The sequence below is a fragment of the Embiotoca jacksoni genome, unplaced genomic scaffold (genome assembly GCF_022577435.1).
Source record: "Embiotoca jacksoni isolate LCO1_2020_lvr unplaced genomic scaffold, fEmbJac1.0.p SCAF_51, whole genome shotgun sequence".
NCBI classification, from domain to species: Eukaryota; Metazoa; Chordata; class Actinopteri; family Embiotocidae; genus Embiotoca; species Embiotoca jacksoni.
This window is the reverse complement of record NW_027185405.1, coordinates 112,383-138,942: the sequence shown is the minus strand read 5'-3', so window position 1 is coordinate 138,942 and position 26,560 is coordinate 112,383. Positions and strand designations below refer to the sequence as shown.

At 37.9% G+C, this 26,560-nt stretch overlaps 2 protein-coding genes and 3 long non-coding RNA genes across 6 annotated transcripts; all 5 read left to right on the top strand.

Moving 5' to 3' along the window:
• Nucleotides 1-1,593: 1,593 nt before the first annotated feature.
• LOC138211940 (uncharacterized) lies at nucleotides 1,594-2,390 on the top strand. The gene is made up of 2 exons (XR_011179380.1): nucleotides 1,594-1,784; nucleotides 1,897-2,390. It is a non-coding gene; the product is annotated as an uncharacterized lncRNA (long non-coding RNA).
• Nucleotides 2,391-4,535: 2,145 nt separating this feature from the next.
• On the top strand, nucleotides 4,536-7,540 carry LOC138211935 (uncharacterized). The gene is made up of 4 exons (XM_069172139.1): nucleotides 4,536-4,791; nucleotides 5,100-5,351; nucleotides 5,527-5,672; nucleotides 5,858-7,540. The coding sequence occupies exons 2-4, from the start codon at nucleotides 5,120-5,122 to the stop codon at nucleotides 6,233-6,235; spliced, it is 756 nt and encodes a 251-aa protein (XP_069028240.1). The 5' UTR covers nucleotides 4,536-4,791; nucleotides 5,100-5,119; the 3' UTR covers nucleotides 6,236-7,540.
• A 5,169-nt stretch (nucleotides 7,541-12,709) lies between these two features.
• Nucleotides 12,710-15,477, top strand: LOC138211939 (uncharacterized). The gene is made up of 4 exons (XR_011179379.1): nucleotides 12,710-13,252; nucleotides 13,572-13,607; nucleotides 14,543-14,808; nucleotides 15,400-15,477. It is a non-coding gene; the product is annotated as an uncharacterized lncRNA (long non-coding RNA).
• A 2,661-nt stretch (nucleotides 15,478-18,138) lies between these two features.
• On the top strand, nucleotides 18,139-19,329 carry LOC138211938 (uncharacterized). 2 transcript variants are annotated; one of them, XR_011179378.1, is made up of 4 exons: nucleotides 18,139-18,254; nucleotides 18,496-18,584; nucleotides 18,697-18,774; nucleotides 19,018-19,329. It is a non-coding gene; the product is annotated as an uncharacterized lncRNA (long non-coding RNA). The 2 variants fall into 2 exon arrangements; XR_011179377.1 differs by lacking the exon at nucleotides 18,139-18,254 and having other exon boundaries at nucleotides 18,308-18,584.
• A 1,812-nt stretch (nucleotides 19,330-21,141) lies between these two features.
• LOC138211934 (SLAM family member 7-like) lies at nucleotides 21,142-23,330 on the top strand. Its single transcript, XM_069172138.1, is given in 6 exon segments — nucleotides 21,142-21,196; nucleotides 21,572-21,862; nucleotides 22,170-22,197; nucleotides 22,199-22,416; nucleotides 22,588-22,733; nucleotides 22,911-23,330. Coding segments are annotated over 6 exon segments (762 nt in total). The 5' UTR covers nucleotides 21,142-21,147; the 3' UTR covers nucleotides 22,941-23,330.
• The last annotated feature ends 3,230 nt before the right edge of the window (nucleotides 23,331-26,560 follow it).

Here is a 26,560-nt window from a genome sequence, read left to right as displayed (position 1 = left end):
CTTAATTAATACTAGTCTGTATATGAGGGTAGATCAATAAGTTCAGAGTCCCCTGCTTGTCCACAGAGCAGGAGAAATATAACCCTCATAAGTAACTGCTACAAATTACATCATTAGTTCCTGAGTTACACAGCTTTTTGTGAGCAGGATGTGGTGGTGACAAATGATTTCTTTTTTTTTTCATCTCCATGACAGCTCAACCAAAGGCCCGACTGAGTGCTGCCAGCAGAACCATTTCAGCTGAAGGCAGTCTGACCCTGAGCTGCTCAGTGAACCCATCATCTGGATGGCAGTACTATTGGTACAGAGATGACAAACCCTCTGGACCTCTGACCTCACAAGATGCTGCTTTTCATTCAAATGGACAAATTGATGTCTCTCAAGGAGGACTGTACCGGTGCAGGACAGGAAGAGGAGACCCAGTTTACTACATAGAATACAGTGATTCAGTCACAATCAATAAATTTGGTGAGTTTGCATATGACTTGGTGACATTTCTCTGAATACAAATGTAGAAAAAGTCCAGTGTTTTTATGAATGATGTTATAATGTTATGAAGTCTTTTTTTTCATGTTCATTTAACATGTTTGTGTCGTTACATCACAGGACAGCGTGAGTTTTTCATTTTATTCATGAATTATTTCAACATTTACGTTTCATGTTTGGGAATTTCAAGGTGGCAAATATTATTCTGTGTCCTGTAGATTCAGTTTAAGTTGTTCAAGTCTATCGTAGAAAATGAAAAGCTATTTTTCATCATCAGCATTGAACATGGGAAAATAGTATGAACTGATGTTTTTGTATCAAAAACCATAAACCCTTTTCTTTCAGTAGCTGTATAGTTATCTAGTTTTAACTTGGCTCCTTAGCTACTGCATTGTTGCCTCTAAATTTAACTCTGGCTGCTAACAATTATCATGCTAAACATTAAGAATTCCATGAAGCTGTAATTTGTTAGTATATTCATCCGTACATTGCCACGTTTTTTTTTTTAAATCAATTTACAATGAGAAAATTGTAACAAATTACTATCTAAATCAATATTTACAGTTTATGATTTTCCTGACTCTGCACAAAATCCCACATCCTCAATCACCTCCTGCTGAAAGTTTGGTTTCAGGGTGATCTGAGTTGAAGCTGTTATGACAAATGGTTGAAACAATCTTGTCTGACGGTTTTATTGGTACCAACAACCGTCGGACTAATATTTACAAAACTTGACTCCGATCATCCACAGAATTAGCTGATCTTGAGTTATGAAGGAAATTACAAAACGTTAATCTGTTTTGAAAATATATATTCATACACTTTTTAAAACCCTTTATTTATTACAGCCGTTTCCAGAGCTGAAAGCTCTTCATCTCTGTTCCATGTTCTGTTGATTGTTGGGCTGCTTTGTGGAATTTCACTGATTATTCTTCTGCTGCTGTTTTGTCGCTACAAACAGTCAAAGGGTAAGTCAAACTTTTCCTTCTCATATTAAATTGATGACACTCTAAATATTCAAAGACATTCTGATTACTATACATGTACTTTGCACTTAAAAAAATGATGTAACAACAATTGTCTTTTTCAAAGATTCATGTTTTGTCAGGCCGGTATCGTGCTTACTTTTCTCATTTTCAACATATCAGAATCACATCCTGTGTTTCTTATTAAATCTGCTGTACTCACTAAATGTTTTTGGCCCACCAGGTCTCAGAGCACAAGTCAGAGCTCTGCTACAGACCACATGACCAACCAGGATGAAGCTCAACACAACACATACGCTGCTCTTCTCCACGGTAAGTCTACTTTTATTCTGACATGTTGTAAACTGTAATCGTAACATTCCTACGTGTTTATCTGATTTTAAATGAATTGTTAAGCAAACTTTGGCTTGATTTTACTCTGTAGGTGATGTTTCTATCTATGAATCAATGAAAAGCCCTGAAGAAGATGAAAATGGTGCAATACATGAAGTTGCAATTTGAGGTGGGTGGAGCCTCTATGTATAACAGTTTCTTGGAATATATTCACATTATCATCTAAATGATAAATATTTTATTAGCCCAGACATGAATCCAACAGATATATGGAATGATCTCAAAATATATTTTAGGGATTTGCCAAAGCTGACTTCTATAATTAATGTGTTACAAGTGGAAGTAAATTCTCATAAATCACCCTTAATTGTTGAAAAACCCTGCATCCTTTCATTCTTTGCTTCAAAAAAGCAACAGTTAATTGAGGATTTGTACTATAAGTCAGCATCTTTTTCAGTTTTGTGCAATCTGTCAACAAACCACATATCCTGTTACGATAAAGTATTAAATGTATATTAAACATTATTTTTTGAGTTTAAAAAAAAATAATTTGGAGCATCAATAAAGTTTTTTTATTTTCTTGCAGTAAGTTGTCAGTATTTTCTCATTCATTTGTTTGACTTCAGACCTTTTAATCTCTTTTTTAAAAATCTTTTACAGACTTTTTCATACTCATTTTTACGACTACTATTATTTTTACTTTGGGTTTTGTTTTTGCTGATTTTTGAAATATTCTGATGTTGGAGGTCTCTTGTCAATAGATGACCTTTGATATTGTTATGTTCACGCTGCTTGTCTTCAGGGAGACCAGGCACAAACCATTACGTGAGAATCTGTCAAATATGTTTTATCATTGCTGGGAGAGGAAGTCAAAGCAGATGGTGGTCAAACCCTGTTTAGTTGTTAGTTCTGTGAAAAAGGAAGGAGGCGGAAACAAGTTGAAAGAAAACAACAACATCACCTACAATAGATGAAATATAACTTGTGTTTCTAAACATTTCTGGGTTTCTGTAATGCTGCAGCTTCACTCTAAGGACAAAGAATTTCTCAGAAGTATCTGGACTGGATGTGAGGATGGGGCACACTTTACTCTGTGAGCTGGGATTATTGAGTACATCACCGACTTTAGAAAAAAAACTGCTCTCATTCCAAATTGAATGAAATATATAAAGTATTTCAGAAAGGTTTTGTTTTGCATCACCTTTAAAAACGTACCTTTTTGGAGGATTCACCTGATTATCTTAGAAGAGGTGATGCTTCCAAGTTACCTTGGTGAGCTACTTTATACCACTAGATGTCACCAGAGGTGCAAACTATCAAATCCTTTGCACATCCAAGTCTTGGAAGAGTTCTGGGTATTTGTCTTATTTATGTACAACGTGTCTCTGCTCTAGTATGCTCAGTGTGATTTGTTCCCAGTATATTTCCATCTCAGCGATATGCCTAAACACTGAATTGTGTTACTCTTAGGTTTTCACTCTTACAGATCATGAAATAGAAAGTATGTCCCCCTCCATCTTCTCCATGACTTCTTATACAAAAAGAAGAGGCACAACAATTTTCAAAAGTAGTCAGTCACTGACTTCTTTTACGTCATATTTTGTGTTGTACAGTTTCTGCTGCAAATTTGGGAATTGCATGCAAATTAATGTATATTTATTTCTCACAATATACTGTAACATACAGTGTCTCTGGTTGGCTTTACAAAATCAAAGCCTCCACAGATTCTGACCCAGAATACACTCGCAAATAAGACTAAATACCAACAAACAAAAGAGACCACAGCTAAAGTGTCCGGATCCCTGTCTAACCCTGTTAACATGTTGGTCTCCCAGATCTCCTCTCCTGACACACTTCGTCCATCAGTGTGTTGTTCATTCGGTTCCTCAACGTTTTGCTCGTTTTGATATGTCTTCATAAAGAAATCCGAAATTCGCTTTTACGTTAAACACGCACTCTCGCGGCTGCGTCGGTTGACGTCACGGGTTGTCCGTCTGGCGTTAAACGTCATTTCCTGCCGCACTGAAAGTTAGAAATCCGACATCCCCCTATCCACTTCTTGAAACCGAAATATCAGTCGAGATACGCATAACCAGGAATATTTGTGGAAACAGCACGTGAAATATCTCAACATCTTATTTATTATCAACAGCAGTTATTTGTACTCCCAAACATGTTGAGTGTTTTTGTTGTTACACGTGTAACGTGTAAGGTACACGTGTTTCCGGTTAAGCAATTACATACTTGATATCTTCAAAGAATCATGAGCAGATGTAAAATGCTTCTTCTACTGAGTTGTTGGATTATTACAGGTAAGATTAATACAAAATAGTTCATCTATTTCTTTTTTTTTTTTTTTTTTTTTTAAACCAAATTCTAACGTTGTTTTTTGATGTTTAGAAATTTTGGATGAATTCCTCACGGGCACCATTAACAACATTTGTTTTTTTAAATGTTTCCTTGGATCAAATTTTTTAATGCTGACATTTCCTCTTGTTTTTAATATTTTCTCACTTTATTGTTTTATTTCAATGCTGCTGCAAAAAGGTAAAAGTCAGAAAAAGGATTTATTTTTGCATCCACACGTATTGTACTCATCTCAAAATATCTGCTGTATGTGCGGTAGGATTTTAAGGTGTTGTGATAATGTTTTCTAAGATCTTTTCTGTTTTACTTGATTGTTTCCTGTCAGCAGTGATGGCAAAGGACCCATCAGCAACGTATTATAGACTGAAAAGCAGCTCAGTGTGTCTACGTGTCAGGAAACCACCTCCAGTACATAGTGGTACATGGAAGTTTGGTGAAACACTTTTTGCTTCTGATAAATTCATCAAACCCAGTCACAGAGAGAGAGTGTTTTTTAGTCCTGGAAACCTCTCATTCTGTCTGAATAAGCTGACTGACGGAAACAGTGGCATCTATGAAGTATCATTCTTCGACTCTAATTTCACATCAACATCAGAGACACACCAGGTCATTGTTCAAGGTAGGTCGTATGCACTACTTTCTTTCTTTTTCATGGATCTGCTTTAAATGTTCATACATCTCTGAATTTAGTCGCATTTACCTTAAGATCAACTTCTCAAACATATCGTGACAGCACGCGTGAAACTATCTGGCACTATTTTTACCTACAACTTCATATGCAAATAAAAAATTCCTGTCTGCTACGTGTCCTTCCTCATATTTAACTTCCCATCGATGATCGCTGGGGTGTGTTTACGGCAGGTGGCCCACAGAGGATGCCATGAAGTCATCGATTTGTCTGCTTGGCTGTGTTTTTTTTTTATACAGAACAGGTTCCTCAGCCTGTGATGGAGATGTTGGTGCTTCGCTCCAACGTTTCTACGGGATTCTGCAACATCACAGTGAACTGCTCCGTCCGGGACGACTGGGTGTGGTTTGTCTGCGACGAAAACAACTGCACAGCATCTCGGAAGTCCTTCAGCAAGGTCAACATCACCGTCGTCACTGACAACAGATCTGTCGTCTGCAGTGGCAACAACCACGTTAGCAAAAGTAACGTTTCAAAAAGCAAAGACCTGTGTAAGTATTATGGGTTGTTTATAAATAGCAATAAGGCTGTCGGTTGATCATTTAGTAAATTATTGTACTGAAATTCAGATGAACTCTGTGCTGTTTAAATGATTACGTGTTTTTTTTTTTTTTTTGCTGATTAAAATTTCTCACCTGTTAGAAATATGTTCCCATCTGTTTCCAGGTTTCAGCAAATCGAAGCCTGAAAAGGAAGACCCATCAGAACAACTCTATAAAATACTGATAGTTATTGTAGTTGTTGTATTGTTGTTCTCTTGTATTGGCTTTGCGGCTATGAGGCGCTTTTCAAAAGCAAGCAATCTCCAGCAGGTAAGCTGCATTTACAAAGAACAATTTTAAAATGATCTTTGTCATCTAGCAGAACATCACATTGTGCAACATCAGAAGGTTTTAATGTCGGGATAGTGTAGTCCGGTTTGAAAACGCTCTGATAAAAAATAAAATAATAACATACAATTGACATATGAAATCATATTTTACTGCATTATTTCCAGGCACGTCCATTTCCTGCTCAGGAAATACGAAACCCGCCAACAGAGACCCAGCCACGACTCGAGTCTCGAGTCTCTACATCTTCCAGTCAAGCTGAGGCCTCGTATGAAAACGTGGACGTCGCACAGTTCAGCCGGAGCAGCGGGCCGAGACAGGAACAGGACTGGAGGGAAATCCAGACAGTAGATACCGTCTACAGCACTTTACAGATGCCACACGCGGCCGCCTCTCTTGGCAGGAGTGACGGCAGCAGTGATGGGAAAGGCCACGAGGAAACACCAGAGGCTTGGACTTCAGACTCTGTCCCCCTGGATGAGGAGCAGAGCCCCGCGTGTGTTGACACGGTGTACAGTGTGCTGCAGAAGCAGAAAAATCCGTAGCCGCGGCAACGCCAGTAGGTCGAAGAAGATTTCAAAAGACATGAACGACACAAGTTCAAGGTTGTGGTTAGAATTTGTGGAGGACACATCATTACTTGTTATGCAGCTATTTTGTACAGTGATACTTAGTCTTTGGTAGGTGCTTGAAGCTTATTAATGTTTTAACAAAAATGAGATTATTACTTGTAGTTTCTTCAACAATATAATTGTTTGTCCTACCGTTTTATTGTCACACACGTTGGAGTGCAGTGTTATAGAGGAAAAATGTACCACATGAATTTAAAAAAAACCTGGAATTTTTATTGTTCGTGCTTTCCAACTGCAAGTATAAGAAAAAAACAAACTGAATTCAAGCTGTCCATTGTAAAAAAAAAACAACTCACTATTGCAGGATTAGTTACATTAAATGACAGTAATTGTAATTTACAGATTATCAAATGAGTTTTGAATTTTTTTCCCCCCATTTTATTACCCTTCATACTGTTTTGACTGTTTCAAAGCTAAAAATATGTTTCAAGTGAGGGTATGTGTATAAAATGCTGTAAAATATTTTCTTACATGCACGATTATGTCCCTTAAAAATCAAGTCCTGTACTTAATCATGAACAATATTTGTCGAGGAAAGAAATAATAATCATGTAAGAAAAGACTAACTAAATATAGGCGAAAAATACAAAACAATGATAAAACAGCGACAGCTGACTAATTATTTACTCACAGAGCCCACACAAAATAAAAACAATCCTGAGAGTACAACAGCAGCTCTGAAAGTCAGATTTACACATTTTCTTAATGATAAGACCATCGACCAATGACGTCGTTAGTATTCAGTATTTAGTATTTTGATGTGTATTTAGACCACTGTTGCACTTTGAGGCTCCTCCAATGATTATCTGATTATCTTAGAAGAGGTGATGCTTCCAGTGTTCCAGTAATAAGTTACCTTGGTGAGCTACTTTATACCACTAGATGTCACCAGAGGTGCAAACTATCAAATCCTTTGCACATCCAAGTCTTGGAAGAGTTCTGGGTATTTGTCTTATTTATGTACAACGTGTCTCTGCTCTTGTATGCTCAGTGTGATTTGTTCCCAGTATATTTCCATCTCAGCGATATGCCTAAACACTGAATTGTGTTACTCTTAGGTTTTCACTCTTACAGATCATGAAATAGAAAGTATGCCCCCCCCCATCTTCTCCATGATTTCTTATACAAAACGAAGAGGCCCAACAATTTTCATAAGTAGTCTGTCACTGACTTGTTTTATATCATATTTTGTGTTGTACAGTTTCTGCTGCAAATTTGGGAATTGCATGCAAATTAATGTATATTTATTTTGCACAATATACTGTAACATACAGTGTCTTAGGTTGGCTTTACAAAATCATAGCCTCCACAGATTCTGACACAGAATACACTTGCAAATAAGACTAAATACCAACAAACAAAAGAGACCACAGCTAAAGTGTCCGGATCCCTGTCTAACCCTGTTAACATGTTGGTCTCCCAGATCTCCTCTCCTGATGTGTTCTGTCATTCCCCTGTTTGTTGTTGTTTTCCATGTGCTTCTCGTTTTGTTCTGTCCTCCTCTGCCTACCTCCAGACACCTCCCATGGCCACGCCCCTGATCAGCCTGCACAGCTGAGGACAATCCAGCTGATTACCACCTGCAGGTTGACACACCGGTTCCTCATCCCACTAATCACCTCCCGACACGATATCAACCCTGGTCCTGCAGTCCTGGGTTGTCGTTTCATACGATCTGCTACGTCCACTCACCCACAACCTGTTGCCAATGCTGCCCGCTGGTGATGGTGAGATGAAGCCTCATGAAGCATCGAACCACTTCAGCCAATTGGTTCTAGAAAGGGTTCATTTCTCGAAGCTTCATGTGCACACGAAACCACCTACTGGCCAAGTGTATAATCACAGGCAGCTGTATCTGAACCACATAATGTGATGCATTGGATTTTTGTGTCTGTTATGGCTGTTGGGAATGACTATGAATTACAAAAATGTATAACCAAATAATTTCTGTACATAAATTATCACATATGTGCATAATAAAATATCTTTTGAACGTATTCTGTGTGTGTGTAAATTTTCCCAAAATGGTAGTATCATATGATATGGCAGGTTGTGTAATAATGTTTTTCTGTCACTTTAGGAAAATGGCATGGGCTTAAGCAGGCAGAGGACAGTGGAAGTGCTTGTGGAACTAGGAAGAGGGGACTGAATATGCTCGTGTAACTTGGACAATGATGTACAGGACAGGGGACATTTTATTCATTTTTATTCAGAAATAACAGTTTCTCAACAGTTTTTGGTTTTGTGGATGTCCACATGTCAGAAGTAAGGCAAACAGCAGCCACCTTTTCCATTTTAGCCTTAGCCTTCTCCTTAGCTGACTCATACTTGGCCTCCACCATGGCCTTCAGAGCCTAAAGGAAAAAATATATAGTGCTGAACTGTGAGACACAATAAAGTACTCATTTGTTTCATGCATGCACCCATACATACCTGCCTTGTAGGGAGGACATAATTAGGATCCAGTTTGGACACAAATGCCCTGAATCCAACATCATCCACAATACTGAAGGGCTGTGTGTCCTTCACTATCATGGAGACGAGGGCTTCATCCAGCTCTTGTTTTCTGGTGGTCTTTATTTGCACAATAAACAAAAGTGAACAGGGAAAAATTGTGATGGTGCATTTGTAATATTGTAATGACTTACCTTGGCTGGGTGAAGCTCCAGTTTCCTCCTTATTCTCATGCAAGGCACGGTAATGCCTCAGCATGGATGAGGTGTTGTTATTGTACCCCAACTCCTTGGAGCACAATAAACACCTCACCTTTGAATAAAATAAGAAACTGTGAAAAATACAGTTCTTGATAAGCAAACCTAATGTGTCTGAAATAGAGTTAGATTTAGCTTACCTTATTAGGGGTTATCAAATCAAAGTGTTCCCACACAGGGGAAATCCTCCTCTTCCGAGCTGGCTCCATCTTATCACCTATCCTTCTCTCCTCACTCTCCTAAATCTCCAAACTATCTCTGTCTCTCTAACTTCTCCAAACTATCTCTCTCTCTCTAAACTCTCCAAACTATATAAACGCGATCCAAACTATCCAAACTCTCAACTGACCCCAACTCTCCACCAACAACCCACATTTTGAATGGAGCCTGAGGGGTTTATATTGCTGTCAAACCTCCCGGCAAAATCTGAACCACTTCCCGAAGCAGTCACGTGGTACAGCCGGGCAGCGAGGCTTCGGAGGTCATCATTTTTGGCTCCTCCCCTAAATGAAGCAAGCCTCGACACGCGCTTCGAGGAAACGCCCCCTCCATTACTCGACACACGCTTCGAAGCGTCGGCACATCTCGCAACATCACTACTGCTACCCTGTGTCGGACCTCGGGAGACCACACGCTCTATCCAGCTTGCCAGCCTGCCTCGGACTCATCCTCCACCAGAAAATAAAGTCTGTTCTGTACCTGAACTCGTTTTTGTGTCTGCATTTGGGTCCAATCCTGCCTCATCTCATAACATAAAGAGTCAGTGTGGGGACATCAATTCATTTCTGTGTATTTTTATGTTTATTTCAATATCTAGCAATGTAATGACACAAGAGCGTCCCACATTTCTTCAGTTCATTCATCCAACATCTGTACAGTGTATCTTGTCTGCTGGATGAATGTATCCTGACATCTGGCTTCTGTTTCAGAGGAGTCTGATGTATCCACGGGTCACCCGCCACAATAAAAGCAAAGGCAAGAAAAAAACAAGGTCAGTAAAGTCTGCAATCACCTGCAGTTGTTATTCTCCAATAAGTTTATGATGGACAAATAAGATCATGTCATGGGTTGTAATTCTGTTGATTTGACATTTTGTCTATATGCATTAACAGTTTACATCAGTGGATTAATAAAAGCTATAATACACTGATATTCTTTGTATTTGTGGAAACCTTAACTCAAATGTTCCTGCGGCTTATTATTTTCATCGTAGCACAAAAGTGGTTACAAGAATCATCTCTGTATTCACAGGAGAGGAAGTCCTGCAGCAACGGATGCAGCAGTTTATTCTGAGGCCAAAGTGTGAACAGCTCTTGGCAACGATGCATGTTGGGTGCACACTGTGGTGAGTTATTCTACAAATTATTAACTGGCTTATAGCTCTTAATGACATCCAGATAAATTGGATAACCCTGTTTTCCGAAGTCTATAAAGAGAACAAAGACCAAAGCAAAGCATTTTATGAGATCATTGTCTGCAATTCTGGTACTCAAATATCAGACATGCTCAGTAGTTCATTTGAATTTCATATAGTCTCAATACTGTCTCTTTTGGCACAAAGCACACGTCTCCGATTTGCTATTCATGCATTACATAATCACTTCCTGTAATTTTTTACATTTATTTAGAAGTTTTTGCGGGAAACTTTGAATGTATACTGTTCAATAATGCTGCATCAGGTGAAAGTTTGAAACATGGGGTCTTTTGCTGTTAATGCAGATTTAAAGTCAGGTTCTTTAACAATGTTTACATGAGGAGGCTCCTGTGTGGACACCAAAAAATACTTCTACTATTATTACATATCATGATCTACGTTACTTTACACGATTAAAAGATTATGAAAGTGTCAAATATGTTTGTCGAAAAGTTTCATTTTTATGCATTTAAATGTGACTATAAAGGTTCAAATGCTGCCACCAAACAGAAGAAGCAGACCAGGAGTAAGCAAAGACAACAAAACTGCGTGTAAGGTCTGAGTAAAGCTCAAACACATGACATTTAAGTCCTCTAGACAGTTATTCCTCAGTTTGAAATGCATGCAGCAACACTGCACCTCAAAAGTATTAATCATTAAAATTATATTTGGAGTTTCCCCCACATTGTTTAAATTGCCTGCACTAACATTTCATACAGGTTAGTGCTTTACATTGGAGTGACAAGCTTACAAGAAGACAGTTCAAATGTAGACAGTTAAACACTCTGACTCATTCAAATTCAAGTTGACACTGACTTGTTTTACATCATATTTTGTGTTGTACATGACACCACCAATTTATATTGGGATGTTAAGGTTTATTCTCAAGTTAAACCTGATGAAGCTGATTTACTTTTCCAGATACTTGAATGTGTTACAAATGGAAGTAAATTCTCATAAATCACCCTTAATTGTTGAAAAACCCTGCATCCGTTCATTCTTTGCTTTTCCTCCAGATCAATAAATAGATCTGTATCAACGGAACCGACGGATGGATGACAAAATCAAAAGTACATACAATTCAATAGCAGATTATTTACAGTGTACATAAATGAAAGAAATGTATCATATGATTTTAATCTCCTGTTTATGATGTACGTGTTGTTCATGATCTGCATTTATTCCAAAAGGCAACAGTTAATTGAGCTTTTATACTGTAAGTCAGCATCTTTTTCAGTTTTGTGCAATCTGTTAGCAAACGGCTTATCCTATTATGATAAAGCATTTTATGTACATTAAACATAATTTTTTTGTAGTTTAAAAAAACTTGTTTTTTTTTTTGTACTAAGGTGCCAGTATTTTTTTTCATTTATTTGTTAGACTTCAGATCTTTTAATCTTTTTTTTTATTTATTTATTTTTTAAATCTTTTACAGATTTTTTCATGCAATTTTTTTATACGCATGTTTGTTTTTATTTATAGTCTTTTTTATTGTTATTTTAATTCTTATTTTTAGGATTATTATTCATACTCTCTTCACCCTCATTTCTATTAATGTCACGATTTCCGCTTTGCTCAAGCTCAATCACTTCCTGTTGGTGAAGTCATGACCAAGATCAAAACCAGAATTTCACCATCAGATGGAGACGTGAAAAGGATTCTGTGTTCGGGTAATCGAACACTTTAGTGAAGCTCAACTCAGAATGAACATATTTTCAGATGAAAGTTTCACTGTTGGATCAGAAAGTGCACGATTACCAGTGAGTGTGACACCTCTGTTATTAGTGTACTTTACTCATTATCGGTGGCAATGTATTTATTGAACAGCATATTTCAAACCTTTAATGAATTTATGCTACTACCTTTACAGTAGCATCAAAAGTCACTGACCCTTTGCAAGCCAGCAGTAGCCTACAGGATGATCATATAATGGCTGGAAACTGAAATGTCTTATTCTCAGTGAGTGTCACTGTCAGCAGCAGTTGGGACATAAAGGACCAAAACATAAACCTTTGAATCTGTCCTTGTATTTTCAAAAGTATTGACCTTAATACTTTAATGGGCTCTATAAAGGTGCTGATGCTCCCACCAAACATAAGAAGCAGACCAGGAGGAAGCAAAGACAACAAAAATGTAAGTAAGGCCTGACTAAAGCTCAAACACATGAACTTTATGTCCTTTGAAGAGTTATTCCTGAGTTTGAAATGCATTAAAAAAAAAAAATTTAAATTATATTTTGAATTTCTCCAGGTGTTTAAATTTCCTGCACTTATGTTTCATACAGGTTAGTGAAATTCAAAATGCTTTACACTGGAATGAAAAGCTGATAAGACGACAGTTCAATGTAGGTTCTCTTGGCAGTCGATGACTTGTTGACATTGTTATGTTCACTCTGCTTGTCTTCAGTTGTCTTATGTTTTATAAATGTTGGAAAACGACTTGTAAGTTGTAGTTTTCAGTCTATTACTTTATCAGAGAACAGGCACAAACAGTTGCGTGAGAATGTGTCGAATATGTTTCACCACTGCTGTGAGAGGAAGTCATAGCAGGCTGTGGTCAAACCCTGTTCAGTTGTGTTAGATGTGTGAAAAAGGAAGGAAGCAGAAACAAGTTGAAGAAGTTTGAAAAAAAAAAAAAAAAAAAAAAAAAAAAGTCACCCAAAATATATGAAATATAACTTGTTTCTGAACATTTCTGGGTTTCTGTAATGCTGCAGCTTCACTCTAAGGACAAAGAATTTCTCAGAAGTATCTGGACTGGATGTGAGGATGGGGCACACTTTGCTCTGTGAGCTGGGATTATTCTGTGAGTACATCACCGACCTTTTCTGTTTAAATCGTACGGATTGATGAAAAGGTTTCAGTGAGAGCAACAGGCGATCGGTCACTTGTTCCTTTTTCTAAATATGTGAATAGAAAAGAGAACAGATTCACCATTTTATTAATAACTTTGGTCAGATGAGAGTAGAGGACTGTTTTAATGCATCTCAAAGATTTGATTAATTTAATATATTCATGTTTACATGTTAACTAACATTGGTAAAACTCCAAATGTTACTTGTTCATTAAATATTTGGTCATTGGCTTTAGTTTGATAATATCTGAAGTTTTGACCTGTCTTGCAGTGCTCTGTACATTCCCCTTCAATGGACACGCTGAAGGTAATTATACAGTTTCCACTTTTCTCTTTCTTTTATTTCTTTTTATTTATTCATTAACTATTAATCGCTTCAGTACTTCCTCTTTCTGCTTTCTTTTTGGTCATCTGTCTTTTTCATTGTATGTATCTACACTGATTGTGCCTTGCATGTGTAGTCTATGTAACACACTAGATTTCCTGTGTTAAGTTCAGGACTGTCTTTAGGTCGCTCTGGGAGTGAATAAAACACGGCAAATGTTTGCAGTTTAAAACAAGGAACTGAACTGCAATTTATTATAGTTATTAACACACACAGAAAATCAAGGGAACAACATAAAAGAAAAATAACAAATTCAAATAAAAACCTCAATACCGGTATTTCTCTCACAGTCAGTCAGTTTCAGTCTCTTGTCTTTCAGTCTACTACCCGGGTAGTGTACGTCTGGAGGCTCTCAGATTAACTCTGATCTCAATCTTTTGCTCGTCGGTGCTCCGGCAGGAGAATCCAAGAAGACCAAATGCAGCTTCACTCACAGCGAAGATGATCAGGGGTCACAGGGTCACTCAGCTCCAGCGCTCTGTGGAGGTTTCTGGGGATCGCTGTCTCCATCACAGATCCATCCAGAAAAAACAATCTGCATACAGCAGAATTTAATATGATGTCAGTACTATAATTTAGAAACTCTATTGTTGGTGGAACAGTAAATGACCAGTAAAATAGTATTACACACACACACATATATATATATATATATATACATATAAAATATTCACTATGGTCAATATTAACATACCAACATATTACACACACACATCTGGTGAACGTCGGTACTGCATGTTTGAGTTAACCCTTTAGTTGCTGGTAAAACTAACGTGGGTTACACAGAGTGTGTAAAAGTGTTTTCCGTTGCTAACTGTGTAGTGTTTTATACTGCATATGTTTGTGTTGGGTTCTAGATTCTGTGTTGACCTCTGACCCTGACTGGTCCACTTTTTTTACCGGCGAGTCTGTTACGTTCATATGTGACATGAAGGAAGGAGAAGTCACTAACTGGGAATACACAATCAAAAAGGATGGCGAAGAAAATATTCCCTACAACTCACATACAATGTACACTCTTCAAATTATTCAACTTACAACAGTGGTAACTATCAATGCTGTGGTCGTAAGAGGAGCTCACATGATCCAAAGTGCAGTAATGTCCTATCTTTAACTGTATCAGGTAAGTCCTCAGTGTTTTATCACTATGACATGACAGCAGGAATTTATGATCCCTATTCAAAGTATATGTAATACCGTGTACATTTAATTAATCTTGTTATATAAGCGTCTTTTAAATACAGTGAAACTTTAATTGAAACACTTTACTGTTCCTGATACTTTTCTCTCAGAAGTTGCTCGAAAGCTCAAAGATTGTAATCCAGAATCACTACATGTGTGTTTTGGTGTAAAATATCATCTTTTGCAGAAGTAACAAGACGAGTAATCTGAGAGTGAAGACCTCTGCAAAGGCCAATAATCTTTTAGTTAATAGTTACTTAGTCAATAGTTACTTTAGCTTTGACACCATGTTGAAATGGACACAAATCAACGGTGGTTTAAAACTTCTTTTCTCTTCAGTGAAAATAACTATTAATTAATAAAGTGTAAGTGCAATGTCTTTTGTCAAATTTGAAAATGTAGAATTTAGAAAGGAATTTTACGACAAGTCGAAGGTTGCAGCCGTAATATGAAAACATACAATTTTGTTATTTTTTTCAACCCATCAACTGTAATAATCTTTTTTTTTTTTCTGTTTTTTTCCCAATAATAGGAAGACCAAAGCCAACACTGACACCAGGCAAAACAACCATATCAGTGGGAGACACTGTGAGACTGACTTGTTCTGTGGAGAGATCTGATGGCTGGAAATACGAGTGGTTCAGACGAACCTCAGACACCAAAGATGTTCAACTCTCAACAAATGATGGACAGAACAAAGTTATCAGTGTATCACGAGGAGGCATCTACCGTTGTGGAGGAGTAAGAGGAAACCCAGATTTCTACACTTATCCAAGTGATGAAGTCACCATTCACATAACCTGTGAATTCAGTCATTTTGTTTGAATACATTTGTGATTACCATTTGAATTAAGAATGAAACCTGCAATATGGAACTTTCTCTGTTGAGTTCATGTTTTTGTTTGTATCCCAACTGTGTATATGTGGTGGAAACAGTTCCCAACAAGCCTGTTTTAAGACAACAACCCTACTGGTCCCCGACATTCAGTGGTCAGATGATCACTCTTACATGTGAAGTCTCAGGAGGTGAATCCACTGAGTGGGTGTATGAGTGGGGAAGAGCCCGGTCGGTTGTACACCATGAAAACAAGAAATACTGGAAATTCAGAGCTTCTGAATCCATCAGCGGAGACTATGACTGTAGGACACGTCTCAGAGATGACTCGTATTCTTCAACAGACTGGAGTGATTCCTTCAGTTTGATGATATTGGAAAGTAAGTCACATCATATTTTACCAGTCATGACCCTCATTTATTTAAAACTGTATGATATATCGTACAACTTTACATTTATATATTGAGATCAAACATTCACAGATAAAGAAATACTGCAATTATACAGGATACAAATGTTACTTGTAATCTGCCATCAATACTCAGTAGCATGTCTTCATCTTTCCAACAGGACCCCTGTCCGTCCTCACTGTGTCTCCATCATGGCTGAGTCCTGGAGCCTCAATAACTCTGAGCTGTGTGGTTCAACATCCGTCTGCAGGATGGAGGTTCTACTGGTACAAAGCTCTTCCTGATATTTCAGATAAGTTTGGTTCCTACATCAAAGAGCTGCTGCCTGGTAGCATCGACGGGACGGCACAAGATTCCTACATTGTTCATGGACAGAGAGACACAGCAGGATATTTCTGCAGAGCTGGAAGAGGAGATCCAGAATATCACACTGTTTACAGCAATCCTAAGTTTGTCTGGTCTGGAGGTCAGTTTGCATGTTTGTTTGATGTGTTCCATTTACGTTGGTTTTTCTAGTCTTCCTTCAGCAAACGCAACGCTTTCTCTTTCTCAAGGAATCAAATACTGACTTTTTATCAAAGCCATTCACATCTCATACAGACACACAAGGTGCCGTGTGAAAGGATCATGGTTTGGTTTAGATGTGACACAATCGCTGTTTGTTCAGGGTTAGGCACAAAAACTACTTATTTATGTTTAAGGGAAAAAATATTAATATTACATATGATAATTTTCATTTGGTTTGACCCACCATCCTGGTTTTGTTTTTCAGATTTTAATCCATCAGCGTCTCTCACAGTGAATCCTGACAGAGCACAACACTTCACCTCTGACTCTGTTTCACTGACCTGTGAGGGAAACTCTACTGAGTGGAGAGTGAGGAGGTTTACTGATACCAGCTTACTGTCATACTGTTCTTTCTGGGGCACAATGAATGGATCAACATGTAATGTTCATGAGATATTGTTCAGTACTACCGTGTACTGGTGTGAGTCTGGATCAGCCTTCAGCAACGCAGTCAACATCACAGGACAGCGTGAGTTTTTCATTTTATTCATGAATTATTTCAACATTTACATTTCATGTTTGGGAATTTCAAGGTGGCAAATATTATTCTGTGTCCTGTAGATTCAGTTTAAGTAGTTCAAGTCTATCGTAGAAAATGAAAAGCTATTTTTCATCATCAGCACTGAACATGGGAAAATAGTATTAACTGATGTTTTTGTATCAAAAACCATAAACCCTTTTCTTTCAGTGGCTGTATAGTTATCTAGTTTTAACTTGGCTCCTTAGCTACTGCATTGTTGTCTCAAAATTTAACTCTGGCTGCTGACAATTATTATGCTAAACATTAAGCATTCCATGAAGCTGTAATTTGTTAATATATTCAAAAAGTGCCACTTTTTTTTTTTTTTTTTTTTTTTTTTATCAATTTACAATAAGAAAATAGTAACAAATTACTATCTAAATCAATATTTACAGTTTATGATTTTCCTGACTCTGCACAAAATCCCACATCCTCAATCACCTCCTGCTGAAAGTTTGGTTTCAGGGTGATCTGAATAGAAGCTGTTATGACAAATGGTTGAAACAATCTTGTCTGACGGTTTTACAGGTACCAACAACTGTTGGACTAATATTTACAAAATTTGTATGTCCCATACAAATACACCACCAGGGGTCGCTATAACTAAAATTCACTTGTTAGACGATCAGAAAATGTTAAGTTCCATGTTTTCTTTGTCACTAAGCATTCTGTGTAATATACCTTTCCAATAGCTCGGTGGTAAGCAGAATGTTTCTTAACCCTTTTGCTTGAGGGTTCAAGTCACAGTGCAAAACATGTGTGCAAAACATGTCTGCAGCATCATCTCCAAGGCTGCCTGGACCTCAATCATTGTCGCTTGCAGCTATGTTAATTATTAATAGTAGTGGTAACAGTAGTATTTTGAAAATTCCCTGCATAGATTCTGTTAGTGGTGCTATATTCATACACTTTTTAAAACCCTTTATTTATTACAGCCGTTTCCAGAGCTGAAAGCTCTTCATCTCTGTTCCATGTTCTGTTGATTGTTGGGCTGCTTTGTGGAATTTCAATGATTATTCTTCTGCTGCTGTTTTGTCTCTACAAACAGTCAAAGGGTAAGTCAAACTTTTCCTTCTCATATTAAATTGATTACACTCTAAATATTCAAAGACATTCTGATTACTATACATGTACTTTGCACTTAAAAAAATGATGTAACAGCAATTGTCTTTTTAACAGATTCATGTTTTGTCAGGCCGGTATCATGCTTACTTTTCTCATTTTCAACATATCAGAATCACATCCTGTGTTTCTTATTAAATCTACTGTACTCACTAAATGTTTTTGGCCCACCAGGTCTCAGAGTACAAGTCAGAGCTCTGCGACAGACCACATGACCAAACAGGATGAAGTTCAACACAACACATACGCTGCTCTTCTCCACGGTAAGTCTACTTTTATTCTGACATGTTGTAAACTGTAATCATAACTTTTCCACGTGTTTATCAGATTTTAAATGAATTGTTAAGTAAACTTTGGCTTGATTTTACTCTGTAGGTGATGTTTCTATCTATGAATCAATCAAAAGCCCTGAAGAAGATGAAAACGGTGTAATATATGAAGTTGCAATTTGAGGTGGGTGGAGCCTTTATGTATAAAAGTTTATTGGAATATATTTACGTTATCATCTAAATTATAAATATTTTATAAGCCCAGACTTTAATCCAACAGAGATATGGAATGACCTCAAAAGATATTTTAGGGATTTGCCAAAGCTGACTTCTATAATGAATGTGTTACAAATGGAAGTAAATTCTCATAAATCACCTTTAATTGTTGAAAAACCCTGCATCCTTTCATTCTTTGCTTTTCCTCCAGATCAATAAAGAGATCTGTATCAACGGAACCGACGGATGGATGACAAAATCAAAAGTACATACAATTCAAGAGCAGATTATTTACAGTGTACATAAATGATAGAAATATATCATGATTTTAATCTCCTGTTTATGATGTACGTGTTGTTCATGATCTGCATTTATTCCAAAAGGCAACAGTTAATTGAGCTTTTATACTGTAAGTCAGCATCTTTTTAATTTTTGCGCAATCTGTTAACAAACCACATATCCTGTTATGATAAAGTATTTCATGTATATTAAACATTATTTTTTGTAGTTTAAAAATTAAATTTTGGAGCATCAATAAAGTTTTTTTCTTTTCTTGCAGTAAGTTGTCATTATTTTTTCATTCATTTGACTTCAGACCTTTTAATATTTTTTTAAAAATCTTTTACAGACTTTTTCATACTCATTTTTACGACGACTATTATTTTTACTTTTAGTCTTGTTTTTGCTGATTTTTGAAATGTTCTGATGTTGGAGGTCTCTTGTCAATAGATGACCTTTGATATTGTTATGTTCACGCTGCTTGTCTTCCGGGAGACCAGGCACAAACCATTACATGAGAATCTGTCAAACATGTTTTATCATTGTTGGGAGAGGAAGTCAAAGCAGACGGTGGTCAAACCCTGTTCAGTTGTTAGTTCTGTGAAAAAGGAAGGAGGTGGAAACAAGTTGAAAGAAAACAACATCACCTACAATAGATGAAATATAACTTCTGTTTCCAAACATTTCTGGGTTTCTGTAATAATGCAGCTTCACTCTAAGGACAGAGAATTTCTCGGAAGTATCTGGACTGGATGTGAAGATGGGGCACACTTTGCTCTGTGAGCTGGGATTATTCTGTGAGTACATCACCGACTTTAGAAAAATACATCTCTCGTTCCAAATTGAATGAAATATATAAAGTATTTCAGAAAGGTTTTGTTCTGCATCACTTTTAAAAAATTACCTTTTTGGAGGATTCACCTGATTGGAGAGGTGATGCTTCCAGTGTTCCAGTAATAAGTTACCTTGGTGAGCAACTTTATACCACTAGATGTCACCAGAGGTGCAAACTATCAAATCCTTTGCACATCCAAGTCTTGGAAGAGTTCTGGGTATTTGTCTTATTTATGTCCAACGTGTCTCTGCTCTTGTATGCTCAGTGTGATTTGTTCCCAGTATATTTCCATCTCAGCGATATGCCTAAACGCTGAATTGTGTTACTCTTAGGTTTTCACTCTTACAGATCATGAAATTGAAAGTATGCCCCCCCCCCGATCTTCTCCATGACTTCTTATACAAAACGAAGAGGCACAACAATTTTCAAAAGTAGTCCGTCACTGACTTGTTTTACGTCATATTTTGTGTTGTACAGTTTCTGCTGCAAATTTGGGAATTGCATGCAAATTAATGTATATTTATTTTGCACAATATACTGTAACATACAGTGTTTCAGGTTGGCTTTACAAAATCAAAGCCTCCACAGATTCTGACCCAGAATACACTCGCAAATAAGACTAAATACCAACAAACAAAAGAGACCACAGCTAAAGTGTCCGGATCCCTGTCTAACCCTGTAAACATGTTGGTCTCCCAGATCTCCTCTCCTGACACACTTCGTCCATCAGTGTGTTGTTCATTCTGTTCATCAACGTTTTTCTCGTTTTGATATGTCTTCATAAAGAAATCCGAAATTCGCTTTTACGTCCAACACGCACTCTCGCGGCTGCGTCGGTTGACGTCACGGGTTGTCCGTCTGGCGTTAAACGTCATTTCCTGCCGCACTGAAAGTTAGAAATCCGACATCCCCCTATCCACTTCTTGAAACCGAAATATCAGTCGAGATAAACATGACCAGGAATATTTGTGTAAACAACGTGTGGTTTCTCTCCTCTGCTCAAACAAAACATAATGTTGACATCAACAAAAACACCCGCGGCGACAACGCAGCTTAACCCGGAACATACTGGAGCCACTTCTGGAAGTATCTCAACATCTTATTTATTATCAACAGCAGTTATTTGTACTCCCAAACATGTTGAGTGTTTTTGTTGTTACACGTGTAACGTGTAAGGTACACGTGTTTCCGGTTAAGCAATTATATACTTGATATCTTCAAAGAATCATGAGCAGATGGAAAATGCTTCTTCTACTGAGTTGTTGGATTATTACAGGTAAGATTAATCCAAAATAGTTCATCTATTTCTTTTTTATTTTTAAACCAAATTCTAACGTTGTTTTTTGGTGTTTAGACATTTTGGATGAATTCCTCATGGACACCATTAACAACATTTGTTTTTTAAATGTTTCCTTGGATCAAATTTTTTAATGCTGACATTTCCTTTTCTTTTTAATGATATTTTCTCACTTTGTTGTTTTATTGTAATGCTGCTGCAAAAAAGTAAAAGTCAGAAAAAGGATTTATTTTTGCATCCACACGTATCGTACTCATCTCAAAATATCTGCTGTATGTGCGGTAGGATTTTAAGGTGTTGTTATAATGTTTTCTAAGATCTTTTCTCTTTTACTTGATTGTTTCCTATCAGCAGTGATGGCACAGGACCCATCAGCGACGCATTATAGACTGAAAAGCAGCTCAGTGTGTCTACGTGTCAGGAAACCACCTCCAGTACATATTGGTACATGGAAGTTTGGTGAAACACTTTTTGCTTCTGATAAATTCATCAAACCCAGTCACAGAGAGAGAGTGTTTTTTAGTCCTGGAAACCTCTCATTGTGTCTGAATAAGCTGACTGACGGAGACAGTGGCATCTATGAAGTATCATTCTACGACTCTAATTTCACATCAACATCAGAGACACACCAGGTCATTGTTCAAGGTAGGTCGTATGCACTACTTTCTTTCTTTTACATGGATCTGCTTTAAATGTTCATACATCTCTGAATTTAGTCGCATTTACCTTAAGATCAACTTCTCAAACATATCGTGACAGCACGCGTGAAACTATCTGGCACTATTTTTACCCACAACTTCATATGCAAATAAAAAATTCCTGTCTGCTACGTGTCCTTCCTCATATTTAACTTCCCATCGATGATCGCTGGGGTGTGTTTACGCCAGGTGGCCCACAGAGGATGCCATGAAGTCATCGATTTGTCTGCTTGGCTGTGTTTTTTTTAATACAGAACAGGTTCCTCAGCCTGTGATGGAGATGTTGGTGCTCCAACGTTTCTACGGGATTCTGCAACATCACAGTGAACTGCTCCGTCCAGGACGACTGGGTGTGGTTTGTCTGCGACGAAAACAACTGCACAGCATCTCGGAAGTCCTTCAGCAAGGTCAACATCACCGTCGTCACTGACAACAGAACTGTCGTCTGCAGTGGCAACAACCACGTTAGCAAAAGTAACGTTTCTAAAAGCAAAGACCTGTGTAAGTATTATGGGTTGTTTATAAATAGCAATAAGGCTGTCGGTTGATCATTTAGTAAATTATTGTACTGAAATTCAGATGAACTCTGTGCTGTTTAAATGATTACGTGTTGGGTTTTTTTTCTGATTAAAATTTCTCACCTGTTAGAAATATGTTCCCATCTGTTTCCAGGTTTCAGCAAATCGAAGCCTGAAAAGGAAAACCCATCAGAACAACTCTATGAAATACTGATAGTTATTGTAGTTGTTGTATTGTTGTTCTCTTGTATTGGCTTTGCGGCTATGAGGCGCTTTTCAAAAGCAAGCAATCTCCAGCAGGTAAGCTGCATTTACAAAGAACAATTTTAAAATGATCTTTGTCATCTAGCAGAACATCACATTGTGTAACATCAGAAGGTTTTAATGTCGGGATACTGTTTGAAAACGTTCTGATAAAAAATAAAATAATAACATGCAATTGACATATGAAATCATATTTTACTGCATTATTTCCAGGCACGTCCATTTCCTGCTCAGGAAATATGAAACCCGCCAACAAAGATGAGTCTCTACATCTTCCAGTCAAGCTGAAGCCTCGTATGAAAACGTGGACGTCGCACAGTTCAGCCGGAGCAGCGGGCCGAGACAGGAACAGGACTGGAGGGAAATCCAGACAGTAGATACCGTCTACAGCACTTTACAGATGCCACACGCGGCCGCCTCTCTTGGCAGGAGTGACGGCAGCAGTGATGGGAAAGGCCACGAGGGAACACCAGAGGCTTGGACTTCAGACTCTGTCCCCCTGGATGAGGAGCAGAGCCCCGCGTGTGTTGACACGGTGTACAGTGTGCTGCAGAAGCAGAAAAATCCATAGCCGCGGCAACGCCAGTAGGTTGAAGAAGATTTCAAAAGACATGAACGACACAAGTTCAAGGTTGTGGTTCGAATTTCTGGAGGACACATCATTACTCGTTACGCAGCTATTTTGTACAGTGATACTTATTCTTTGGTAGGTGCTTGAAGCTTATTAATGTTTCAACAAAAATGAGATTATTACTTGTAGTTTCTTCAACAATATAATTGTTTGTCCTACCGTTTCATTGTCACACAAGTTGGAGTGCAGTGTTATAGAGGAAAAATGTACCACATGAATTAAAAAAAAAACTGGAATTTTTATTGTTTGCGCTTTCCAACTGCAAGTATAAGAAAAAAACTGAATTCAAGCTGTCCATTGTAAAAAAAAAAAACCTCACTATTTCAGGATCTTGATTACATTAAATGACAGTAATTGTAATTTACAGATTATCAAATGAGTTTTGAACTTTTTTTTTCCCCATTTTATTACCCTTCACACTGTTTTGACTATTTCAAAGCTAAAAATATGTTTCAAGTGAGGGTATGTGTATAAAATGCTGTAAAATATTTTCTTACATGCACGATTATGTCCCTTAAAAATCAAGTCGTGTACTTAATCATGAACAATATTTGTCTGGGAAAGAAATAATAATCATGTAAGAAAAGACTAAATATAGGCGACACATACAAAACAATGATAAAACAGCGACAGCTGACTAATTATTTACTCACAGAGCCCACACAAAATAAAAACAATCCTGAGAGTACAACAGCAGCTCTGAAAGTCAGATTTACACATTTTCTTAATGATAAGACCATCGACCAATGACGTCGTTAGTATTCAGTATTTAGTATTTTGATGTGTATTTAGACCACTGTTGCACTTTGAGGCTCCTCCAATGATTATCTGATTATCTTAGAAGAGGTGATGCTTCCAGTGTTCCAGTAATAAGTTACCTTGGTGAGCTACTTTATACCACTAGATGTCACCAGAGGTGCAAACTATCAAATCCTTTGCACATCCAAGTCTTGGAAGAGTTCTGGGTATTTGTCTTATTTATGTACAACGTGTCTCTGCTCTTGTATGCTCAGTGTGATTTGTTCTCAGTATATTTCCATCTCAGCGATATGCCTAAACACTGAATTGTGTTACTCTTAGGTTTTCACTCTTACAGATCATGAAATAGAAAGTATGCCCCCCCCCATCTTCTCCATGATTTCTTATACAAAACGAAGAGGCCCAACAATTTTCATAAGTAGTCTGTCACTGACTTGTTTTATATCATATTTTGTGTTGTACAGTTTCTGCTGCAAATTTGGGAATTGCATGCAAATTAATGTATATTTATTTTGCACAATATACTGTAACATACAGTGTCTTAGGTTGGCTTTACAAAATCATAGCCTCCACAGATTCTGACACAGAATACACTTGCAAATAAGACTAAATACCAACAAACAAAAGAGACCACAGCTAAAGTGTCCGGATCCCTGTCTAACCCTGTTAACATGTTGGTCTCCCAGATCTCCTCTCCTGATGTGTTCTGTCATTCCCCTGTTTGTTGTTGTTTTCCATGTGCTTCTCGTTTTGTTCTGTCCTCCTCTGCCTACCTCCAGACACCTCCCATGGCCACGCCCCTGATCAGCCTGCACAGCTGAGGACAATCCAGCTGATTACCACCTGCAGGTTGACACACCGGTTCCTCATCCCACTAATCACCTCCCGACACGATATCAACCCTGGTCCTGCAGTCCTGGGTTGTCGTTTCATACGATCTGCTACGTCCACTCACCCACAACCTGTTGCCAATGCTGCCCGCTGGTGATGGTGAGATGAAGCCTCATGAAGCATCGAACCACTTCAGCCAATTGGTTCTAGAAAGGGTTCATTTCTCGAAGCTTCATGTGCACACGAAACCACCTACTGGCCAAGTGTATAATCACAGGCAGCTGTATCTGAACCACATAATGTGATGCATTGGATTTTTGTGTCTGTTATGGCTGTTGGGAATGACTATGAATTACAAAAATGTATAACCAAATAATTTCTGTACATAAATTATCACATATGTGCATAATAAAATATCTTTTGAACGTATTCTGTGTGTGTGTAAATTTTCCCAAAATGGTAGTATCATATGATATGGCAGGTTGTGTAATAATGTTTTTCTGTCACTTTAGGAAAATGGCATGGGCTTAAGCAGGCAGAGGACAGTGGAAGTGCTTGTGGAACTAGGAAGAGGGGACTGAATATGCTCGTGTAACTTGGACAATGATGTACAGGACAGGGGACATTTTATTCATTTTTATTCAGAAATAACAGTTTCTCAACAGTTTTTGGTTTTGTGGATGTCCACATGTCAGAAGTAAGGCAAACAGCAGCCACCTTTTCCATTTTAGCCTTAGCCTTCTCCTTAGCTGACTCATACTTGGCCTCCACCATGGCCTTCAGAGCCTAAAGGAAAAAATATATAGTGCTGAACTGTGAGACACAATAAAGTACTCATTTGTTTCATGCATGCACCCATACATACCTGCCTTGTAGGGAGGACATAATTAGGATCCAGTTTGGACACAAATGCCCTGAATCCAACATCATCCACAATACTGAAGGGCTGTGTGTCCTTCACTATCATGGAGACGAGGGCTTCATCCAGCTCTTGTTTTCTGGTGGCTGGTTAAAAGAGAATAAATACAGTGTCTGTTACCTGTCTTTATTTGCACAATAAACAAAAGTGAACAGGGAAAAATTGTGATGGTGCATTTGTAATATTGTAATGACTTACCTTGGCTGGGTGAAGCTCCAGTTTCCTCCTTATTCTCATGCAAGGCACGGTAATGCCTCAGCATGGATGAGGTGTTGTTATTGTACCCCAACTCCTTGGTGCACAATAAACACCTCACCTTTGAATAAAATAAGAAACTGTGAAAAATACAGTTCTTGATAAGCAAACCTAATGTGTCTGAAATAGAGTTAGATTTAGCTTACCTTATTAGGAGTTATCAAATCAAAGTGTTCCCACACAGGGGAAATCCTCCTCTTCCGAGCTGGCTCCATCTTATCGCCTATCCTTATCTCCTCACTCTCCTAAATCTCCAAACTATCTCTCTCTCTCTTAAATCTCCAAACTATCTCTCTCTCTCTCTCTCTCTAAACTCTCCAAACTATCCAAACTCTCAACTGACCACAACTCTCCACCAACAACCCACATTTTGAATGGAGCCTGAGGGGTTTATATTGCTGTCAAACCTCCCGGCAAAATCTGAACCACTTCCCGAAGCAGTCACGTGGTACAGCCGGGCAGCGAGGC